Source organism: Carlito syrichta, unplaced genomic scaffold (genome assembly GCF_000164805.1).
Source record: "Carlito syrichta isolate Samal-C Ts95f unplaced genomic scaffold, Tarsius_syrichta-2.0.1 Scaffold303105, whole genome shotgun sequence".
Taxonomy (NCBI): Eukaryota; Metazoa; Chordata; class Mammalia; order Primates; family Tarsiidae; genus Carlito; species Carlito syrichta.
Window position 1 is genome coordinate 85783 of NW_007247201.1, and position 23459 is coordinate 109241.

Genomic DNA, 23459 nt, shown 5'->3' on the forward strand with positions numbered 1-23459 from the left:
GATTCTTTTGATTTATTGTAGAGATGAGGTCTCGCTGCCCAGGCGGGTCTCGAACCTGCGGACTCAGGCAATCCACTCACCTCAGCCTCCCAAAGGCCCGGGATTACAGGCTGAGCCACCGAGCCCGGCTAATTTCAGTGAATTTTAACCAAACATTTCTAGTGTAGAAAAATTAAACTGTAATCTAATACCTGCATAGGAGTAACACAGGCAAGCCAGTACTGCTGAGTGGAATAAAAAGCTTTGGTGAGTCCTGCTTACCTCACAGATCCTGACTTACCTTCCTAGTACAAACCAATACATTAAAACATTTTAAGAATAGTTGGGATGATCCCATGAAAGAGACTGTCTTTCTCTAAAACAAACAAACAAACAAACAAACAAACAAAAACTCTAGCACATTAGTTTAGAACAGAGTAAAAATATAAAAGATTGTTTCTAGTGGTAAAGATAGACAACTGACACTTTTACCAGGTTTTGTCTTGAGGGCAAACCTTTGTGACTGACGATGTAGTCTCCTGACCACAGGGACACCACAAGCAGTCTCTGAGGAAGAGTGCTCAAAGGATCCTTGCAGGGACACTGTCATTGCCACTTTGGAAATTTTGAGCATTTTTGGTGTTCCTGGAATTCTATTTCCAACTACTACTCTGTGGCTGTGATGAAGGGATAGGAAGAGACCGGAAATCTTCTAAAGCAATTACTCTCTTCGACTCATAACTACAGAACCAAGATTAAAATAACAAGAATGTACTTTACCCAGGGCATAACTCTGCCTAAATCTGCTCTATCCATCATTTTATTTTCCTAATTCTTGTTTTTGTTGTTAATCTGCTCTAGGAAGGAAAGTTAGATAATCTATAAATAGGTTCCAGAAAAGTTTTGAAAATTCGAGGATTTGGGGGAGGATATTTAAGAAGGAGCCAAAATCTCTGAGAATGCCCTGTAAATGTCCCAAAGTCTAAGATCCAAAATATTAAATGAATCTTATTCCTACCCCAAAAATAATTTCTTAAAGTTACAGTCTTAATTCTCCTTTAAAGGGTAAATGGTTTATTCAGGTCCCAGAGATGAGGACTAATGCTAGTACTTAACGTGTGGTATTTGTGCCTCTTTATGCCTGACTCAATCAGTTTAAATCCAAAATAAGTTCTTCCTTCATTTACTTGCCAAGACCTGAGTTCAGGCCCTCGGGGTACTGAAGTTTTCCTTTGTGGGAGAAAATGACATCATCAACACCTCAGCGACAGTAGGGAATGCAGGGAATGTGGCTCCCAAGATTGGGTGATATCATCAACTGTCCTGGGAGAAACCCCAAATTCCCAAGAATTGAAACATTGGTTTAAAAAGGTTGTGGGGGGGGTTGTTTCAAGTTTATGAATAGTATTGATGTTTCCAAACAGGTTTTAAAAGGGTGAATAGGGTGGGGGGACAGCTTTCAGTAAGTCTGCACCTCAAGAACCAAGCATACATGAATTAAGTCCAGATAGGGCAGAGGGGCAATTACTGGGACTTACTGGACTTACTGGGGCAAATCCAACCAAGGGAGAATAAAGACTTAGTTATATTAGGCTCTCTCCCAGCTCTGAGATGAGTATATTCTTTGGGGGACTTGCTAATGTTGCAAGTTTGCATTCAAAATAAATTCTAGGCACTCACATAATCCCCCAGTCTCCTCCAAACTTTCTTTGATGTCCAACAACTAAGGACAAGGATCTTTGATTATAAAACAATTTCTTTGGTTGGAAGAAAATTCTTTGCAGGGCGTGAACAGCAGGAGAAAGAAAAGGTTTTTCTGAAGTGCAAACTAGTTGGAAACCCCCTGGGGTAAGAATCTGATTCCCAGTCTTTGAGAGGAACAGGCCTGCCTGTACAAGCTGCCTCTGCTGAAGGCCTCTAAGAAGGCGCTTTTGTGTCTACTGTATGGCCCTCAGCAACAGCACGGCAGCCCTTCTCTTTTTTTTTGCCAGCGGAAGTTTTCCAACTCTGGGAATACACAATGCAGAAAGTCACGGTTTGATAATAAGGCATAGTTACTAATCAGATGGCCCCATTTCCACTCCTCCCAGATGCCTCCAGATGCTTACATACTAGAGTTCTATCCTCCTAGCCCCATGGGTGAACACCTACCAGCTGCTCCAAAATTGTATTTCCAGTGTAATCATTCAGCTTATCTCTAATAATTTACTTCACATAGTATTTTAGGATCAGAAACATCTTACTCCTTTTACTACCATGACCCAGACTGGTTCTAGGTTATCTTTGCTCTTTCAGGTCTTTCCACAGGTTAGGTTCACTTAGGTGTAGGTTTGTGACTGAAGTCAGTATGCTTTGATCACTGAGATAGCATGGATGAAGGATTTAGAAAAAGGGTCCTCAGATATTTTAACTCTAGAGAAGATTCCTTTTTATGTGTATTAACTGGAATGTAAAGAAAGCATAGGAACAGGAAGACTGGAAGTACAACTGAGCTTAGCTCTGCTACCAATTTGGTGTGTGACTTTAATTTGTCACATATTTTATTACCTACCAAATGAATTTTACCTCATGGAAAAGAAATAAAAAGGTAAGATACATGGCCCTTTAGATTTACACTAAATCTGTTTCTGTAATAAGTATAAACTCTAAAAGTTTAGAGCTGGAAAGGATCCTGACGATTATTTAGTTACCCCACCAACCCTATACCAACAGAAGAAAGGTTAAATGACTTGCTTTTACTTAAAATGATCATAAGGCACTGAAGGACTTTTCAAATACCCAATGAGGCAATTGAATAATCCAAAATACTCTAGAATGATATATAAATGAGGCATATCATGCAGTTTGTTAACTTCACAGAGGAAATAACCTAATGCTATCATACAGACAGGTACATTCTTCTTGAGCAGTTCTCTTTATCTTTCAAGTTATACTAAAACCAACACATTTTAGAGACTAGAAATAACATATTTATGACTAAAGTCAATAATGAGAAAAGAATGGTATTAGAAACAAATTCTGTTAAATAGAGATGACATTCAGTTACTCTTCACCTTCTATATAAAGTGTCTTAGTATACTTCTTCCTTCATGGAAAGTAGTTTGTGAAGAATTAAAACCAAATCAGCTGAGATAATCAATTCAAACAGAAATTCCAGTATCTTGAATTCTGTCTAAAACTAAAGTTATTTACTGTTTTAACTTTACTATGCTTTAACAAGAACTTCTTGCACATTTTAGAAAGCCAGTTTGCAACTTGAAAAGAAAGCCAGAGTATCTAGTCATTTGGATTTCTAAAGAAAATGCTACAGATGAGTATTACACATACAGGAATATTATAACTGGTAACAGTGAAAAGTTAGAAGTTATTTGGATTTTAGTATTTCTTTATATTTAAGCTACTTGAGTTGCCTGGGTTAAAATTTAATGTTTTTGTTTGCTTTTTCTTCAGTTATAGGGAACTTTAGACAGAATTACCACGGTCATTTGAAGGACTCCTAAGAAAATGAAAATCAGCACTAATGCATTTAAGTTGATTCTCCTCAATTGGATGAGGCTATGGTGTTATTCTTTGAATTCCTACAATACCTGCCACAGTATTTTGTACACAGTAGGAAAACCACATTATAAGGCACCCAGGTAATCCAGTGCAGCCTCCAGTCTTGGTAAGGTTCTCAGCCTAGATTTTTTAAAAGCCTCTATTGCTTTGAGTTGATGATCCGACTTACAGACCACCTGGTGTGCAGTGATTCCAAGACAGAATAAATGATTCATGTACCATATAAAGAAATATGAAAATGCAGCAAGGTGTTTTTTTATTTGCTCACATGTTTTAAAGTATGCCTTCTAGTTGCCTAGGGATCAAAGAGGAAAGAGACCCTGTAGTAGTCTACAGTATCTTAATGAAATGTTCATGGGGTAATCTCTACCCACATCTGCTTTCTAATTTCTCTGCAATGACCCCCACCCCTAGCCAATTTAAAATAAGTAAATAAACACTGCTCAAAATATAGGCCAGTAAGACATAGCAGAGATTGGCAATCTCTGACTGTTAAGCACTAATCTCTCTAAATTCATTTCTTCCTAAGTAAAATGAGAAGATTGGACTAGCTGTTTTTTCTAGTTTGAAATTTGATGATTATACTTTTTTAAAATTTTAATCGATGATTATACTTCACAAATGGAATACCCTGCCCCTCTACCCACCCCACCTTCAAAACTGTATTTTATTCTAGGAATGGAAAACTGAATAGGATTTAATTCCAATATAGGGCCAGCAGTCCTTTACAAAATTAAAGAAACTTGGTCACAAGAATTTTAAAGTCAGAGAATCAACATAATTCTAAGGAGAAGATATAAAAATGAGAGAATATAAAGTCTGCATCATATAAAAAATGTTTTCAGCCTCAGACTCATCCAAATTATTTTACAGAAATAACAATACCAGCCGGGCTTGGTGGCTCAGCCTGCAATCCCGTGCCTTGGGAGGCTGAGGTGAGTGGATTGCCTGAGCTTGCGGGTTCAAGACCTGCCTGGGCAACTTGGTGAGACCTCATCTCTACAATAAATCAAAAAATTAGCCGGGCGTGGTAGCGCGCGCCTGTAGTTCCAGCTACTTGGAAGGCTGAGGCGGAAGGATCTACAGAGCCCAGCAGATCGAGGCTGCGGTGGCCAGGAGCGGCCACTGCACTCCAGTCTGGGCAGCAGTGAGACTCCAATTCTCACACACACACACACACACACACACACACACACAAGAAATAACAATACCAACAGTGTTTCTCAATATCCATATATTTACATATGTACAATAACACCCTTTTGATATATTAGTATGCACAGGTACATTGATAGGTACATGATACTTGAATGAGCTATTTAAAGTTATAGCTGTATTATAGTCAATTTCCATCATAACAGAAGTACTCTAGATCTAGAAAACAACAAACAGTGGTCTTGAAGATACTGCCATTTTGAACAACTACCACATTTTTAGATTCATCAGAATTTCTAAATACTGTAAGCTAATTTCCTATCTTGAGGAATAATGTGCCAGGCCTTCACACTTACAATTTTTAAAAATTTTAACTTTTCAGGTCAGGTGTAATGTAATCTCAGCACTTTGAAAGGCCAAGGTGGGAGAATCCCTTGAGGCCAGGAGTTCAAGATCAGCCTAGGCAACACAGTGAGATCTCATGTCTACAAAAAATTTAAAAATTATCAGGGCATGGTGGCACACCCCTGTAGTCCTAGCTACTTGTAAGGTTGAGGCAGTCAGCTGAAGTGAGCTATTTTGCCACAGCACTCCACAGCAAGCCCTGTCTCTGAAAAAAGAAAATAAATAAATACATGCTTGTAAAAAAACCAAAACAAAACCTTAACTTTTAAATCATTTTATTATTTTGGTGTTTCTAAATTTGCAAATTAAACACTTAACTCCAATATATTAAAAGGTATAGAACAAAATAAAACAAAATTTACCCATGAATTGCAATGTTTAGAACCTAGATAAAAGTAAGAATAGGCCAGGCGCAACAGCTCATGCCTGTAATCCCAGCACTTTGGGAGGCTGAGGCCGGAGGACTGCCTGAGCACAGGAGTTCAAGACCAGTCTTGGCAATATAATGAGACCTCGTTTCTACAAAAAATTAAAAAAGAATTAGCTGGGAGTGGTGGTGCATGCCTATAGTCTCAGATACCAGGTAGGCTGAGGCAGAAGATCATCTGAACCCAGGAATTTGAGACTGTGATGAGCCTTGATTGTGCCGATGCACTCTGGCCTGTACGATAGAGTGAGAAGCAAAGCCAAAAAAAAAGGAAAGTAAGAATATATAAAGTAGCTTATCTTATTTAAAAACAACAAATCTTAAAAAAATACAAAATTTTTCATTAGCGCAAACAGAAATTTAAGGGTCTAAGGAATCCTATCCTAGGAAAGCAATGGTGCTTAAAGGGTGAATACCAAAGATGTGGAAAATAACCACAATTAAAGTTTGTTTTATACTTTCTGTTCTCTGAATTTAGTAACCAAATAGACACAAAGAGCCACAATGGTTCTATTAATTTCAAAACATGTTAGTAAAACATCCTTTATTCTTAAGGGACTTTCAGTGAAACCAACATGCTGAAGGGGTTGTAAGCATTTCTTGAGTTGATGCACAGTTTCACTTAATATTTGGAAAGCAAAATTCCTTTACTACACATAAGCATATCTTCGCCAGACACCAATTTTTACTCCTGGAGTTCCATTATCTAAGCTTAGGCTACTTTCTTATAATTGCATCACAATACTGTTTTCTGTCTGACTACAAGTAATGCATACAAATACTTTTTTGTTTGTTTTTGTTTTTTTGAGTCGGAGTCTCACTGTTGCCCAGGCTAGAGTGCAGCGGCACATTCATGGCCACTGCAGCCTTGACCTGCTGGGCTCAGGCGATCCTTCCACCTTAGTCTTCCAAGTAGCTGGAGCCACAGGTGTGCGCCACCATGCCTGGCTAAACAAATACTTTTTTTTTTTTTTGAGTTGGAGTCTCACTCTGTCGCCCAGACTAGAGTGCAGTGGCCACTCCCGGCCACCGCAGCCTCAACCTGCTGGGCTCCAGCGATCCTTCCGCCTCAGCCTTCTGAGTAGCTGGAACTACAGGTGTGTGCTACCACACCCGGTTAATTTTTGATTTATTGTAGAGATGAGGTCTCGCCAAGTTGCCCAGGTGGGTCTCGAACCCACGGGCTCAGGCAATCCACTCACCTCGGCCTCCCAAAGTGCTGGGATTATAGACTGAGCTACCAAGCTCGGCCAACAAATAAATACTTTTAAAATTAAGTAGACTGGGGGTAAATTCATTTTGAAAATTTGGTTTAATTTCTTGAAATAACTGTGATTATTTTAGGATAGTAGCTCTTAGTTTGAATCCTTAGATCTCCAGATGCGTCTCAGAGCTCTCTCAACTCACTGAGATTTTTATGCAAAATTGTGTATGTTGGGTATATATGTGTATTTTGTGCACATGGCCAATAGAAATACCACATTTTCAAAGGGGGCTGTGACATACACGAAAAAGACTTTTAAAAAGTTTTTAAACTGTTGTTTTTAGGTATTTCAACACCAGAATTAGAAATCACAAATTTAAGGACTAAGAAAGTGAGGTCCTTTGGATACATGTTAATATAACTTATAATCAAAGGTTTATAGTCAGTACCCCAGTAAATCTTTCTTGGAAAACCAAAATTCCCTAAACAGCAAGGGAAGAAACAATGTAAAACTGCTGCATAAAGGAGTATCTTAAATATACTGATTACAGCCATGTTTATGATTTTGAAATAACAGTCAGGGAGACACTAGGCAGTTAGATAAGTCAGAGGAGTAAAGGAATATAGCATGCTATATCAAAACCCAAACACTCAAAATAATTGACCTTTTAGCATACTTTAAAATGTGATGAGATAAATATGTTTTAGCCTAGAATTACCCCTCAGCTATCAGAGTTACTCAGTACCTCCATGATGTTCTTTATATTCATTCCATAAATATTTATTGAATACCTACTATGGCTAAGGCATTGTCTAGGTATACTAAGGCATTATTCCCAGGGATACAACTTTGAACAAAAGAGATAAAAATTCCTGTTTTCAGCCGGGCTCAGTGGCTCAGCCTGTAATCCCGCACCTGTGTAAAAATCTGCACATGTTCCCCTTGAATCTACAATAAAGTTAAATTAAAAGTGAAAAAAGTAATAATAAAAAATAGTCTTTCAGCCGGGCTCGGTGGCTCAGCCTGTAATCCCGCGGCTTTGGGAGGCTGAGGTGAGTGGATTGCCTGAGCCTGCAGGTTCGAGACCCGCCTGGGCAGCGAGACCTCACCTCTACAATAAATAAAAAAATCAGCCGGGCATGGTAGCGCATGCCTGTAATTCCGGCTACTTGGAAAGTTGAGGCGAAAGGATCGCCAGAGCCCAGCAGGTCGAGGCTGTGGTGGCCGGCAGCAGCCACTGCACTCCAGTCTGGGTGACAGAGTGAGACTCCAACTCAAAAAAAAAAAAATTCCTGTTTTCACAGAGTTCATATTCTACTGAGGGGAGACAGACAACTACAAAAGTAAAACATGATAGCATATCATATGACAATAATTTTGTACAGAAAAATAGAGCAGTAAAGGAGAATTTGCATCCTGCAGGAAATAGGAAGCGGTCTGCAGAATACAATTTCCACTCAGTAGAACTGACCACTGAGAAGTCCACATCCTCAGATATCTTAAAAATTGGATTACTCTCCTATCTCCCGCAAGGCAGATTGGGTCGGACTTTGTGTAACTCTGTTCTTAGATAATTTACTTGCTTTCTCTCCCATAATATGTTTCCTTTTCTGTAAAACAGTTACTATCACCTGTTCTTATCTGGCTTGCAGGTATTTGTGAATCACTTTAAGCTTCTTGGAAGAAAATTATTACAGAAATTCAATGGAACATCATTCTCACACTCTTCTCTAACAATAACAATATCCTGCTAACAATTCTGGTACTTGACAGGACATTCTATAATACATTACTCATTTATAACATTTTTGCCTACTGTACTTAGCAATTTGAAGAGGGGGAAAAAACACAAAAGAGTTCCAATAAACTCTTTCCAGTGAACAAAATGTAAAGGACTTTTATTAAAAACAAAACTATGAGGTCTAGGAATAACTTTAACACTGTATAAAAAGTAAATTAAGGCTAATTTTTAGATAAAGAAAATTACTGCACACACATACATACAAACATACATACTTTACCACAAAACCCAAGGAAATGTCTACCCCCGGAATCTACCAGATGAACACTAAATAGCCTAATAGAAGCAATAGCCGGGAACACACTTCACTCACCGCCTCCTAATAACCAGAGATTTATGAACTGGAACTTAAAAATTTTTGTTGGATTTGCACAAGAAGTACAGAACTATCATATATACAAATTAGTTTGATGGGTGCTTATAGAAGAGATACCTTCTTAACTGGAAAAAGAAACATTAAAACTATTCTGCTGTTTCTTTGTCTCCTCTGGGTGCCAGGCTTCTAACAACTAGGCCAACTCTAGGATAGAGAGCACCAAGAGCCAGGTGAAGAAGGCTCTGAGCTGGGATCAGAGGCGGCAAGCACCTAAGAATGTTTGTGCACACAGAGGAATTACGTTTGATGGTGTACTTCTGACTATATTACAAAGTCAATAATTAATTCACTGTATTTTCTGCACCTCCAGTAACAAAAATAACAGAGTTGAGCATACCTTGAATATCTACTGTGTACTTCTTTTAAAGGCTGGCATCAAAACAAAAACTACTTTGAAATTTCTGCATCCAAGGAATTCTAACTTGAGCCATGTCAGTTAAATGTATGCTACTTCAAATGTTTAATAGTTCAAGTTCCTATATTAGATCATTTAGCCTTAGACAGTTTTAAAATGAAGAGAAAGGTTAACAGAAGATGTTACATCAAAAGGGGGATGCTGAGTAACTAAACATTCTGTTTTACTGATATCTTTGCAAATGAAATACAAAATGAGAGAAACAGAAGAAATACAGAGATTATTAGAAGATACCAGGATATTATCTATTCTGAATCAATCTCAGAGAATGGTACTCATCACTTTCATTCCTTTCTACTCCAGAAATAATTATTTATACAAAACCTACGCTGGTGTTCTGTTAATCTGTGACAGTCTTAGACATATAACGTTTTAGAGCTGGAAAAGTATGGTTCTATAGTTCAAGTTCCAGCTATGCCACTTACTGTAAATATAAAAAAAGTATTGAACTTTTCTCATAAATTTATTCTGAGAATTTAATGAGCTAATACATGTAAAGTACATAAGACAAATTATATTTCAATCCCTCAATTTCACAGACAGGGAATGTAAAGCCTAGGAAGGTAAAAACTATTTTGTCCCAAATCACACAACTACTTAGTGGCAGTCAGAACTAAAAGTCAAGTCCCGTGAGTGACAGTTTAGTCATTTTGTCACCTACAATTTGCTCTAAATGACTGTCTCTCTAGCTTTGGCCAAAACTTTAATTATAAATTTTCAGGCCCTGATTACAAATAAAGTAAAAATGCAAAGATTGGATAACTATGTGTTGACTAATAGGTAAAATGAAGAGGCAAGCAGCGACATCCTGCAAAGGGGAATTTGTCCAGGAGGCGTTCACTGTTACTGGCCAAATGCTAAACTATCACTGCTCCCATTATAGGTCTGAAGCCGCAGGGCAATACATTCTAATCTTGATCATAACCTTATCCTGGAGTATAAGAAAATCCAGGACAACCCGCTGAACAGGAAGAGTGTGACAGCTAAAAACTGTTGACCTCTCTTGTGCTACACTAAGATCCTCTTACTCTTTTGCTCTGAGAAAAAAGATTAATTTTGAGTTTTTCTCTAAATAATATTTACAAATAATGAATAGGATTAAGAAAGAAAATATAATTATAATAGTTTTTAGAAGTGGTAGTCATATATTACTAGGAATAATGCAAACATTGATAAGTAACCAAACCAGAAAACATTTTAATCCTCATTAACAAAAATTTGATAAAGCGCCAACGCATTTTACACCTACAATGGAATAAACCAGGAGAAAAATAATATATTCAAATGAAATTAAAAATAGTAAAAAGCTGTAATCACTAACATTTAGCTCTTTTTATCAGTCACTACCAAGTTATTAGGAGATCTGAAAAGTTCCCTTGACTTGGATTTTTGAAGGCTAGTAAGAGAAATACCAATTGGAATAGCAGTGGAAAGTTATTCTAAATATATAAACTCAGTGGAAAACAAGAGGGAAAAAAAGGTAGAAAAAAGTCAGAGAAAAGGAGAGACAAAGATTTTGGCAAATGTAGGGGAAACCTAAGAATTAGATACTTAAAAGAGAATGGCAAACCTGCAAAGGGATTTGAAATGATTTGGCAATGCAAAGAAGCAACTCTCGGGCAAAATAGAAAGGAAAATAATATAATGTGGTCAAGACTAAGATGGGAAGTTCTGAAATGGAAAAGAGGACTTGAGAAATGGAAGGGAATATAGCAAGGCAACATTTCCTCTTCTGTTCTGACTCTCTTCTAATAGTTTTAGAAGAATATTGCAATTTAAAACTTTGAACATACTTTGTAAAATGTATATTACTATTGGCAAAGAGAAACCTACACACAAAGAATGAGAGGATAAGAATCAGGACAGTAATTCATCGAGGAGTGGCTTTCAATGCACTTGTATATATAGCCAATAGATGAAGTTGAGACAAACAAAATTATTTTAGAGGTGATTCTATGGTCTATTTTATATTTTAAAAATTGAAGGTGCATTGTCAATGGATGTCTCCCTTTCTCTAAGAAAAATGAAAATCATAATGCAAATGAAAATCCAGTTAATTTGGTCCTTATGAAATGGTACATACCCTGAATTAACTGAGCAAAATGTAAAGAAATGCCTGATTTTCAGAAATTCTCTGGGAATTCCAGAAATAACAACAAGGTTTCTATTATGTTTTAAATCACTGTTCCCATACTTTTACATTTTTCAGTGCATAGCATCCCTAAGTTTACAAAGACTTGACTGTGATCTTTGGGGCCAACCAATCTTAACAGGCAACTAGAATAATTCATAGGTAGAAGGATACATATAATTATCCAAAATTCCTCATAGGCAATAGAGAAGACTGCTTTTAGATTTGTGACACCAGGGTACAACTATCCACCAAGAAAGTTAAAATGCAGCAAAGCACAACTTTAGAAGATATAAACAGAACTTCAGTTAAATGAAAGGCTTGGCTAACCACAGTTGAGTAAACCTGAGTTGCAGTGTAATCTGATAAGGAGCAAACAGCATGGATTTCAAAAGTGTAAACCACTCGTCCCTAACAAACTAGAGTTCTTTGAAAGAGTTAATTAAATAGTGGATTAAAAGAACTGATATACATAATTCAAAATGTTGCTTTTTAAAAATAAAGTTTCTCATAAGAGAATACAAAGAAAATTTAGTAACTGTTGTGGATTAACATTGATTAACAGACAATAAACCAAGACCAAGACCAATATGGAAATTATCCAGAAATTAATACTGGATGCTAGTGTAAAAATGTATTAATGGTCTAGAATAAACATATATGGACAGAAAGATGAAGACTAAAAATTGCCAATGACATAAAACCATCCACTGTAAAGCCTGAAAGTCCTTGCTAAGATATGATGAAATTCTCTTTTCAGAATGTAAAGAAACAACACTTAAAATATACTGATAGGCCGGGCTCGGTGTCTCAGTCTGTAATCCTAGCACTTTGGGAGGCCGAGGTGAGTGGATTGCCTGAGCCGGCGGGTTCGAGACCCGCCTGGGCAACTTGGCGAGACCTCATCTCTACAATAAATGAAAAAAATTAGCTGGGCGTGGTAGCATGCACCTGGGTAGTTCCAGCTACTTGGAAGGCTGAGGCGGAAGGATCGCCAGAGCCCAGCAGGTCGAGGCTGCAGTGCAGGAGCGGCCACTGCACTCCAGTCTGGGTGACAGAGTGAGACTCCAACTCAAAAAAAAAAAAAAAAAAAAAAAATATATATATATATATATAATACATATACTGATAGGCTCAAAGTTAATAGCTAAAAAATAAAAATAAAGCCCAAGATTAGCAAGGTTTTCCAGAGTGAGAAAAAGGGCAGAATAAGAGAAGTTATAAAGACTGATAAAATAATGAACAGCCAAGAGAATGTCAACTGGTACCTTTATGAAAACACAGAAAATTTATGTAGCACTTTATGACAACAGAAGACAACACATTTAAAATAAAAAAGGAAATCATTTTATGTAGCGTATAATTAGGCCATTGAACATACTATCACAGGACATTAATAAGGCACAAAGCCTCATGTGGCTCTCAAAAACCTGAGAGATATCAAAATATGGCTCTATAGTAAAATTACTTATAGCAAAAATTAAAATGGAGCATACACCTCTTGCTTCAGGGTATTAACTAGGCAAGATCAGGAAGAAAGTTTCCTTTCCAACTGCTTTCAATTTAATATTGATTCAAAATCATTTATGATTTCAACTTTTAAGTATTCCTCGTTCCATTTTAGAGTCCAAATTAAATGATACTCTTATCCAAAAAAATCTTATGCCATTTTTTTTCAGACACACTCTTTTTTCCTCCTTATTTTTCTAAATAGCAGAGCCTGCCATTTCACCCAATTCTTCTTCCACTTCACTTATCCCAGCAATGAAATATTGCCTAAGCAGTAATAATGAAGAGCCACTAAACTGTATATTTAAAAAATCTGTGGTTGGAAAAGAATCTATAATTTGTTTAATTTTCCTACCTTCTCTTTATAAGCAGACAATAATTTAAATTCATACAATACTTTGGTGCTGTTAATAGTTTGTTCATGTCACAAAATTAAAATCTGAGTTTGGATGCTGAGATAGATCATATTTAAGACTATTTGAATCTGTGTCCAAAAAACGTCCTTTTATATAATACACCTTAATCAATAAGCACCATCGTTTTATGGAGTAAGACAGTAGAATGCCCATTAAAAAGGTACAGCCCTCGACTCTGCCTTTACCATGGGGAATGAGCAATTGGTCTATGTCATGCTACAGCCCAAGTCAATTCATAAATTCAACACAAAAAATAGGTTGTGTATGAATGAGCTCCAGGCAAAATTCATAGCCTAAAAGCCAAATAAACTGTGTCTAAAAACCTTAGTGAGTCAATAAAAAAATGATATTAACTCTAAGTTTTTGAAAATGATAAAATTATGGGTAGACAAGATTTAAGTGATCAGGAGGCAGGTTTATACCTTGTGTCCATTTTGTAATCCAGTCCTCTCCATTTTGGGCTTAGCGATAGGGTGCCACACATGGTGTAAGGCCAGTCGTAGCATTCAAGCTTGACTGAATTTTAAAAGTGACATAGTAATCAAATATGTTCCAAGGGCATTCTAGAATTTCAGGTGACGCTGACCATAATAAAATCAAACTTCTTAGTGCTTCAAATTTAAATAGGATGTAAAGTACAATCCTGAGGCCAGTTAAATACAAGCCCATATATTTCATCTATCAAAAATGAATGCTCAGAATATATCACTTGGGAAAAAAAAGGTTTATTATGTGTATCTAAAAAGACTCTGCAATACCAGTTAAAAATAAGCAGATAATCTTCTAAATTATAGGATTTATATATTTCTTCTCAAGTATAAAACAAAAATTTGCTTTAGAATGTCAATAAGGCAAGGCAATATCCTTAAAATATGGCACAAATAGAAAGCTAAACAGCAGAAGCCCTTGTATGGTATTTTATTTGGGAGACAAAAGAAGAAAGGCATATTTCAAACAGATGGAAAATGAAATATAATAAAGTTATACTTGCCTGCATTAGTTTTCCTTCTGCTGGAATTACTTCAGCAACACCAGCAAACACACCTTCCAAAGTGAGATTCAGTTTTCCTGTGGGGTCCATTTTCAAGGGGATCACTCTGATAATAGCTTTCTGCTCTGCTGATCTTTCAGACTCCACGGCTGCTGCCAGTACCAGTCCTGTGCGTCCAAAGCCTGCCTGCAGGGTAGCCATCAGCAGCCAGGGCCAGAGGGCAGCCAGCTGCAGCTGGTGGCCACCACTCATGCTACCAGCTGCAGCAATGCACTTCGGCCATACATACTGCTTCCAATAGCTAATACCAAGTGCAGGTTCTCAGATCCAGAAAAATGAAGGAAAAGAGAATTAATGCTTCAGTTTCAGAAAGGCAACTCGTAGTTCTGGCCCTTCCTTTCTCTAAAGTATATTCCCAAGAACAAGTGGCATGCCTGATTGGGCACAGAAGAGGGTATTTTCAGCCCACTTCTGCTGCAGGTATGTTATTTTCTCCCATCTTCACTCTGACTAGTAATATATCACCACTTCTCTTTGAGTTTCCAACTTTGCTTGAAATTGAATGTCACATCGTGAATTTTTATTATGTCAGATCACTTGGAGTTGTTCTTCCATATGCATCAAGTTGCAGGCACCAAACCCGATGTTCATGAACAAAACAAGGCAAAGTAAACAGCCAAGGCCATGCAGCAAAGATGAGAGTGAAGAATTACAGCTCAGAAAATGAAGGCAGTTTTTAAGCCACAACATTTGTCAATGGTAAATGACTAAACATAACAAACATAATTTTGTTTTTAACACAGGAGAAGAGAGAACAATAATATTCAGGCCACACCTTGAGGGATGTCCAAAGATGCCACAACATGTATTTAGAAAAGCTTCCACATTAAACTGTATTTCAGTGTAGCCAAAAGTCTAGGCCCATTGAATTTACATATTTTTCATGAATTTAGATGTACTCTAATTTTTTTGTATACTACTAAAAGCTGCCCAGAAATTAGATGCTAATTTCTGTATCTTCACATATTACAGGGTAATCTTAAGCATCACAACCTTTTACAATTTTCGTAATTAGAATATTCGAAAAAGTTCATTTTTCCAATTATTTTTCCCAGTTAAAATTCATATTTCTAGCTCCATTTTTTCTTTCTCTTTGGGATTTCAGATTTTATTCTCCAGCTTGACAATGCCAAGCACTTTGATTTCCCATGAGGTGCTTTTGGAAACTATTTTAATATCCAGATGTTATAATTTGTAATTTTCTAGATTCATTTTTTTTAAAAAAGGACTATTCCTAACACATTTTCAAATTCCTTGAGGGGGGTGGGAAAAAAAAGATAAGGGGAACAGGGAGGTGATCAGTCACGGGCTCTAAGTAGAACACCCTGGAAAAAAAAACAAGTAAGCCTGAGTAGAGAGGATCTGTGCTATTTCTAGGCATATATGAAAATATGGGTCTTTGTACAGATATAGAATAGGATTTTTTAAAATGTGCACCCTTAAGTTAACATAAATGCACTTCACCCACAAAGCCTGCTGTGCTCTGAGGTCAAGTTTAAAAATCTTATAAAGTCTTCAGAATAAGTACTGAAAAGCCAAGCAACTGAACATGAACCTGTTATATAGATTCTTTTCTTTTGCTGAGGCAGAGGGAGGAAAAAAAAGAATTTCAAAAGAAATCTGCAAACCTGTTGCGCTGTCGGGCCCACTGGAATCCACGGGGGTGAAACAAATGCAATTACGCTTTTATAGATCCTGCTCAAAAAAGGTTTCAACTGCTTAATCAAGTACAGCTCACTCTTCCACCTTCTTACTCTGCAACCAAACCAAGTGCCCCACACTACAGGTAGGTGCCGAGAAATTCCGCAGCCTGAAAAAATAATCCATGCAGGTCAAAGGCAGAAACTTACTCCAGGATGAGGGCTACTGTCCCCAAGAACTCTCAAAACACTTATAGAAGATCCAAAATCATTTCTGAAATCGCCTTTCTAACAAAACTTCTTTTTTTTCCGAACACCATATAAAATGTTCAAATCTTGAAAGAGAAAAGAAGCAAAGTAGCAAATACATCAGCAACACTTCACTACCAGAAACACAGAAAATCCCAGAGGGAGAAGGCAATATCTCTGAATCATGGATGGACTTGGAAAGTTCGGAAGGATTCGAGTGTTTCCCTTCCAGAAAGACAATTCTGGATCAACTCCCTAGAGCAAGAAGCCTGTGGTTTGTAATTGGTGTTCTAGCTCTGACTCCCTCCCCTGGGACTGCAATCACGCTCTCTACCTGCTGACAAAGTGAGGGTGGAGCAGCCAGAGGCAACCACCCCCCACCCTGCCCCTCCTCCTTCTGGTACGCACACACATATCAACCAGACGCGTTCTTTCCCTCTCTCCTCTCTTAGCTCCTCTACTCCCTCTATTGAGCCACAGCCAAACTGCATCTAATTTCATCCTCAATACCTTTCTCTGGGTAAGCAAGCTACCACATGTAAATCAGGGTCACTCAAACATATCTAAGCAGATTCTGCACCCAACAGAGCATAGATGATGGTATGAGGAAATAAACAAAAAAAGAAAAGAAAGAAAATTCAGAAGATAAAAGAATGGACACAGGTTTTGCAAATACTGAAGTTCTGCTCTTCCTGAATTTCAGTGTCTATAAATGGCACAAAGCCAGGATAAAGTAATTCTGTGCAGTAGCATTTACTGATTTATTGTTGAGTATGTCAGCTACCCTGGGGAGGACTCTGTCCATTCTACACATAGCTTTTCTTCAACTTTTACTAATTTAAATTCAGTAGCTCTGTCCAGACTGTGCCTGCATGGAGTTTTCAGATTAGGTTGATGTCAGAGGTCTGGAATCCAATTCTTATTTTCTTTTCACATCTTTGGGAGGTGAAATAATATTACAGATCATACCTATGCCCTGGGTCATGAATATAAGCAAAGGGGTAAAATATGTTCAATGAAAAGAGTGTAAGCAAAAAGAAAACGAATTTCTGGCTAATCACTACATTTATTAACTAGAACCCAAGGTAGCTACCTTGCCATTAGAAATCATAAAAAAATTTCTAATATATTTATGACATTGGAATTTTCAAATTTACTAGATTATATTTAACTGTGGCCAGACACTTTATTTTTGAATTGCTGCCAAAAACTTTCAAAACTATACAAATGAATAACAATGTGAATATAGTTAGCATACAAAACTGTATACTTAAAATGGTTATGATGGTAAATTTTATGTGTTTTTTACTCATGTCCAAATGAACATCTGTTTCATCATCTGTAAAGTGTCAATAATAATTGCACTACAAGTTTGTTGTAAAGATTAAATGACATAATGATCCTAAAAGCAAAAAGTATGAGTGGCCTACTCACCTTGAATATTTTTTCCCCTATAGATAAGGTTTATGAGAATAGTTTCAGAATTTTAGATATAATAACTAACTTAGAACAGAGGTAAATTCTAAAGTAAACTCTTAATTTAGCATTTATTCTTTCTTGCTTGGACCTTAAGAATATAATGCAAGTGCCATTGTCCATCAATACCACAGGAAACTGGTTCCAGTATCCCCTGAGAATACCAAAATCTGCCAATGCTCAAGTCCTTTATAGATGGTTTACTATTTGCATATAATCTATGCATATCCTCTTTAAATAATCTCTAGACTATTTATAATACCTAATGCAATGCTTATACATCACTTAGTTCCCATGGATTCAATGTGTATGGCACACGGAAAAACTCACGTTTTGCTTTTTTGAACTTGGTGGAATTTTTCCCCCCAAATTTTTCAATCCAAAGTTAAATGAATTCATGGATGTGGAACCCAATGATACAGACAGTCAACTATATAAACTGTAGTTTTTTTCCTAAAAGATAGGAAAAGCTCTAATTCTACCAGAGAGAATTTTTAAAGATCTATTGTGGTTTATGTTTTTATTCTATGTATGTTATATAATTATATAGCATAAATAATGCAAAATATACATTACAAATCATTGATATTCACAAAATTATCTCTAAACAAAAATTACCCACCTACAAATGGACTTTGTCTAATTTATTTATTTGAAACTTGCAAAGAAATTGAGATCTAAACCTCATAATTAATGTATATACTTGGTTGAAAGAAGGAAGAACATTATAAATGCAGTTGCCCTCCCTTGAAGAAACTCTGAGATCTGAGAAAGATGACATGTTTCATGAATCTGGAGACCTTGAGAAACTCAAGATAAAACCAAACAGCTCTACGTAGTTTAGTTCACTGATATACTGTGTTTATTTAGGTCACCAGAATTACAAGATAAATTATTCTTTGACTTCAAAGTTTTGGAGTTATACTTCACAGGTTGATATGCCACAATATTTCCCCAGAGATGACATAATATGCTTGCACTATCATAATGAAATGCCCATCTCACCACCTACTACCTAATTGTACATATGAGACAGATCACCCTCCAGGATAATTTTCACCTTGGCGTGACCAAATTGACTAAAGATCATTAATCCCTTTTCAAAAGACCAGGTTTCTGTAAAACATGTCTAAGAATTGCCTTTATCCTTAATGACATTTTAAAAATTAAAGCACTATTCAAGTGCAAATGAAAAAAAAATTTAATCACATTCTTTGAAAAACAGAGTATATTCCCTTTTGAACTTTACTATTATTATTAATGGTCATAATGATTGAGTTTTCTATTGACCACCAATCAAACAGTAAAAACAAGCAAGACAACAAGTCCAGTTGGAACGCTCACTTTATTGTTGATTGACTGAAATTTGTCAGTGGTTAAGGTGCTGAAATACTGAGGTGCCAGTCAGGAACCTTGTTAGTTGACTGGTTGTGTCAGATCCTACTGATTAATTTACAAGAAGATTTTTATTATACCTTTTGTCATTTTGCCCAAGTCATTAAGGATAGCTTTAGTTGATAGGTACCAGACATGTGAGTATAGTAGGAGATCCAGCTCCTTGGTCTGTTGCAGTCATGTATAAAAATGTTTGGAAAGCTGATTAAGGCATTTCATTAACTGAGTCTTAAAACCACTGAAACCAAATCTATGCCAAAGTTCCTGCTTGACACATATTTCTCAAAAGATATTATCTCAACATATATAAAGCTAAGAAGGCCATATTTAAGGAAAGAAATATCACCTACATAGTACGTCAGTTCTTCAACATGACAGAGAAAAGGCAGAGTTCTTTCATTTAGACATTGCCAAAATATTATATAGTCTGGTCAAAAGATGTAGCCATCTTGATAATTTTTTCATCTTTTAAACCTTGCTATTAAAGATGAATAAATGTCTATCACATAGCCTTATCAAATGGACCAGACAGGACACTTTTCAGAGCCTACTTTAATACCTAAACTGAATCACTGCAGACCAATACAGAGCTCACCCCAACACTTTTAGGGTTTGATATCATTGGAAAGGCATAATGCAATATAGGAAATGAACTGTTACACCCACAATAGTGAGATGTCATATCAGTAAGTGCCTTTTCTTTTAAATTAATTTCATATTCCTGGGCTTTCCTTTTGTTTCTGCAGTGCTTATGAGGAAAACTGAAGCAGAATCCAATAGAAAGGTACAGTCAATTTAAAAGGTTTTAAATCAGAAAGATTCTTGTGTCATTGGATGAGCAAGTAAGGGATCAGCCACAGAAAGTGTACATCCAAGATATCCTTCTCTCCTAAAAAATAAAATAAAGGCCCAAAATCTACTACTAAGACTTAGAATTTTATAGAAGGGATAAGAAAAAAATTTTATAGTCTATCCCACTATCCAAAATTCTTTCAGAAGCTTAAATCAGATAGAAATTATTTTTTAAAATCTGAGGCACAGCTTCTGCTAAATGACTACTAATCTGTTTTTTCCCAAATTTGCACACAACACCTTATATAGATGAGGATTTTTACTTATTGAACGCAAAAATCTAAAATAAGAAAACATTGTGTTGTCTCTTGTTTTTGTTAACACATTGTACCCTTTCTCCTTTAAAATAAAAATATTACACATGAATCCTTTATCCTTCCATCCTGCAATAATGATAAAAATATAGAGCTTTAAAACCTTTAAATCTACCAGCATTTATAAATACAATTATATTAAACAAGTTAAATACTTTTCTTTAGCAGATATTTAAATAAGTGATATATTAACAAAACCTTCCTATCATTTATGATAATGTATCATTAAAATAAAGAAATACACGAAAATAGGAGAATGCTCCCATTAATATAAAAGAATCAGGGGCTGCTAAGTGTGATGGATAGTCCAAGTCTGGATGCCTTGCTCTTGAAACAGAATACTGGGTTAGGAAGTAAGAGACTTTCCTGGTTAATCGCTTAGAAAATTAGCTCTTCCCCAGAGTTTCTTCCCTGGAATTCCTGACCCATTTAGCCCTGTGATCTTGGTGACCTCACGTGTCTTTGTTTCTCACACAATCTTCTCTAAAAGGATCACACTGTGACTTGAAACAGAGACTGAACTCCCCACTGGAGTTGTGCTGACTAGTTTGAGAGTGGCAAGACAGCCAATCAGCACACATGCAGATTTGTCTTCAGTACCTTAGATGCAGCAGATTTTAGAAGCTTTTCGGCTGTAACAGAAGTCCAGGACTTTTCATTTGAAAGTTATCTGGGCAGAAAAAAAAAATGGCTGCTAGATGTTTAGAAGTTTGTCAAGGCAAATAATCTAAAATAAATCGCTGTAGTAAATACCAAATTCTCAATTCTCAATGAACAAAATTCTCAATTAACAAAACAAAAATACTTTTTTTCCTTAACAGAACTGAAAAAATCCTAACAGCATGTCATGTGCAAGGCTAGTCTGCCTTTAGCTACAGCTAGTGCACAATGTCACATGTATCATCCATTCCTCACTCTTTTAATTCTTCCTCCTTTGGAAAGTGCTCCTGCTTGCAGGCCACGTCCACCAGCAGATGAAGATCTAGAAAGAAAGGATTGTTTACTCACTCTTAGCCTCTCTGTAAAGATTCATAGACTAGTCTTCAGACAAGAAGAACAAGTTGTCTTTATGTCTCACCTGTAGAATTGGCTTGAAAATTATATTGTCCCATCAGATTCTCAATTTTAGTTAACAACTAAAGTTGTTTATAACTCTAAAGCACACTGAGGCAGCCCAGTTATTAATTCAAAGAGATCAACACAATTTAAAGTTTCTCTTCTTTTCACTGGTATGGTCAAGCCTCTTTTCATTTCAATTGCCTTTTATTATAAATAAAAAGGGAAATATATACACACAAATGAAAATTAATTTCCTCTATGCTATATGGATAGGTGGATGTGTTGTGGGAATATGAAAAGGTAATGCCTTCAGAAAAGCAATGTTAGAAGTAATCACTACTTTCCCAAATTCCAACTTTTCCAAAGTTGATTGCCTCCATAAAAGTCCCACTTATTGACTAACAGCTGAACTCTTGTGAAAACACCTAGTGAACTATCTGTAAAAAAGAAAGCATATCATCACAGAGATTAAGAGACAGAGTAATTCATTAAGAGTGAAAGGAGGCCAGGCTTGGTGGCTCAGCCTGTAATCCCAGCACTTTGGGAGGCTGAGGCGAGAAGATTGCCTGAGCCCGTGGGTTCGAGACCAGCCTGGGCAACTTGGTGAGACCTCGTCTCTATAATAAATCAAAAAAACTAGCCGGGTGTGATAGTACACGCCTGTAGTTCCAGCTACTTGGAAGGCTGAGGCGGAAGGATCACAGGAGCCCAGCAGGTCGAGGCTGCGGTGGTCGGGAGTGTGCCACTGCACTCCAGCCTGGGCAACAGAGTGAGACTCCGACTCAGAAAAAAAAAGAGTGAAAGGAAGGGACCAGGCGCAATGGCTCACATCTGTATTCCCAGCACTTTGGGAGGCCAAGGCAGGAGGATTGCTTGAGCCCAGGAGTTCAAAACCAGCCTAGCAACAGATTGAGATCTCTTCTCTACAAAAAAAAAAATGTTAAAAAATTAGCCAGGTGTGGTGGCACGCACTTGTAGACCCAGCTACTCAACTTGAGGTGTAAGAATCGCCTGAGCCCAGGAGTGAAGGCTGCAGTGAGCTGTGATTGTGCCACTGTATCAATGTACTCCAGCCTGGGCAACAGAGTGAGACCTGAACTAAAAAAAAAAGGAATAAAAGAAGCTAACGCTATGTGTGGAAGTAGAACTAAAAGGCCTATCTGAAGAACATAAGCAGCAATAAAAATCTTAATGTGGCTTCTAGATTTCTAGATTCAACCTAATTTACAATTTCTAGGGCAACATGGCCAGGGAGGCTCTTTAGGTTGGTTTTCTTTTCTTTCTTTCTTTCTTTCTTTCTTTCTTTTTGTAAAGATGAGGTCTCATCATGCTGCCCAGGCTGGTTTTGAACTCTTGGGCTCAAGCAATACTCCTGCTTTGGCCTCCCAAAGTACTGGAATTACAGGCATGAGCCACTATGCCTAGCCCTTAGGTTGGTTTTAAGGTTGCAATTTTACCCTAGCATTTGGGAATTAAACTAAACTATACGGCATGAATCCTTTATTTCATTCTTGACATACAGAAACTTTTGTCACTATATTTGTGGCACACAACCTCTGAAGGATTGGTCCATAGCCTGGGTAGGAAAGCTGATTCAGATAAAATGGAATTCTACTACTACCTTTGAGAAAATCTAAGCAGCGTTTGGAGCAGTACCTAAGTTTTGCCATACTTTGTAAAAAATAGTCTACTGACAGGTGCTTGCTCATCTGGTGATATTAATACAGCCTATCCCTAAACAACAAGTAATTTATCCAGATAAGCATTTTTCAGGGGGAGAACTGACTGACAGTTTATCACTAAAAATTGGTTTATTTTACATCCATGATCGCAGCAGTATTATTCACAACAGACAACAGGTAAAAGCAATCTAAGTCGGTGGCTCAGCCTGTAATCCCGCGCCTTTGGGAGGCTGAGGTGAGTGGATTGCCTGAGCCCGTGGGTTCGAGACCCGCCTGGGCAGAGAGACCTCATCTCTATAATAAATCAAAAAATCATCTGGGCGTGGTAGCGCATGCCTGTAATTCCGGCTACTCGGAAGGCTGA

The 23459-nt window shown here is 37.0% G+C and overlaps 2 protein-coding genes across 4 annotated transcripts in view; both read right to left on the reverse strand.

Annotated features, from left to right (window-relative positions):
* The window catches only part of RNF43 (ring finger protein 43), a 63594-nt gene extending 46941 nt beyond the window's left edge, over positions 1-16653 (reverse strand). The window contains exons 1-2 of one of the 3 annotated variants that reach the window (XM_008057673.2): positions 16057-16653; positions 14369-14802 (exon numbers count right to left, since the gene is read on the reverse strand). In XM_008057673.2, the coding sequence (XP_008055864.1) occupies positions 14369-14620 (252 nt within the window). In that variant the 5' untranslated portion in view covers positions 14621-14802; positions 16057-16653. Of the gene's footprint in view, positions 1-997; positions 1077-14368 lie in introns of those variants that run through there. The other 2 variants (XM_008057672.2, XM_008057676.2) reach the window with 2 other exon arrangements.
* Positions 16654-19122: 2469 nt separating this feature from the next.
* The window catches only part of HSF5 (heat shock transcription factor 5), a 50706-nt gene continuing 46369 nt past the window's right edge, over positions 19123-23459 (reverse strand). Inside the window, exon 6 of the mRNA XM_008057677.1 lies at positions 19123-21336. Within this exon, the coding sequence (XP_008055868.1) occupies positions 21266-21336 (71 nt within the window). The 3' untranslated portion in view covers positions 19123-21265. The remainder of the gene's footprint in view (positions 21337-23459) is intronic.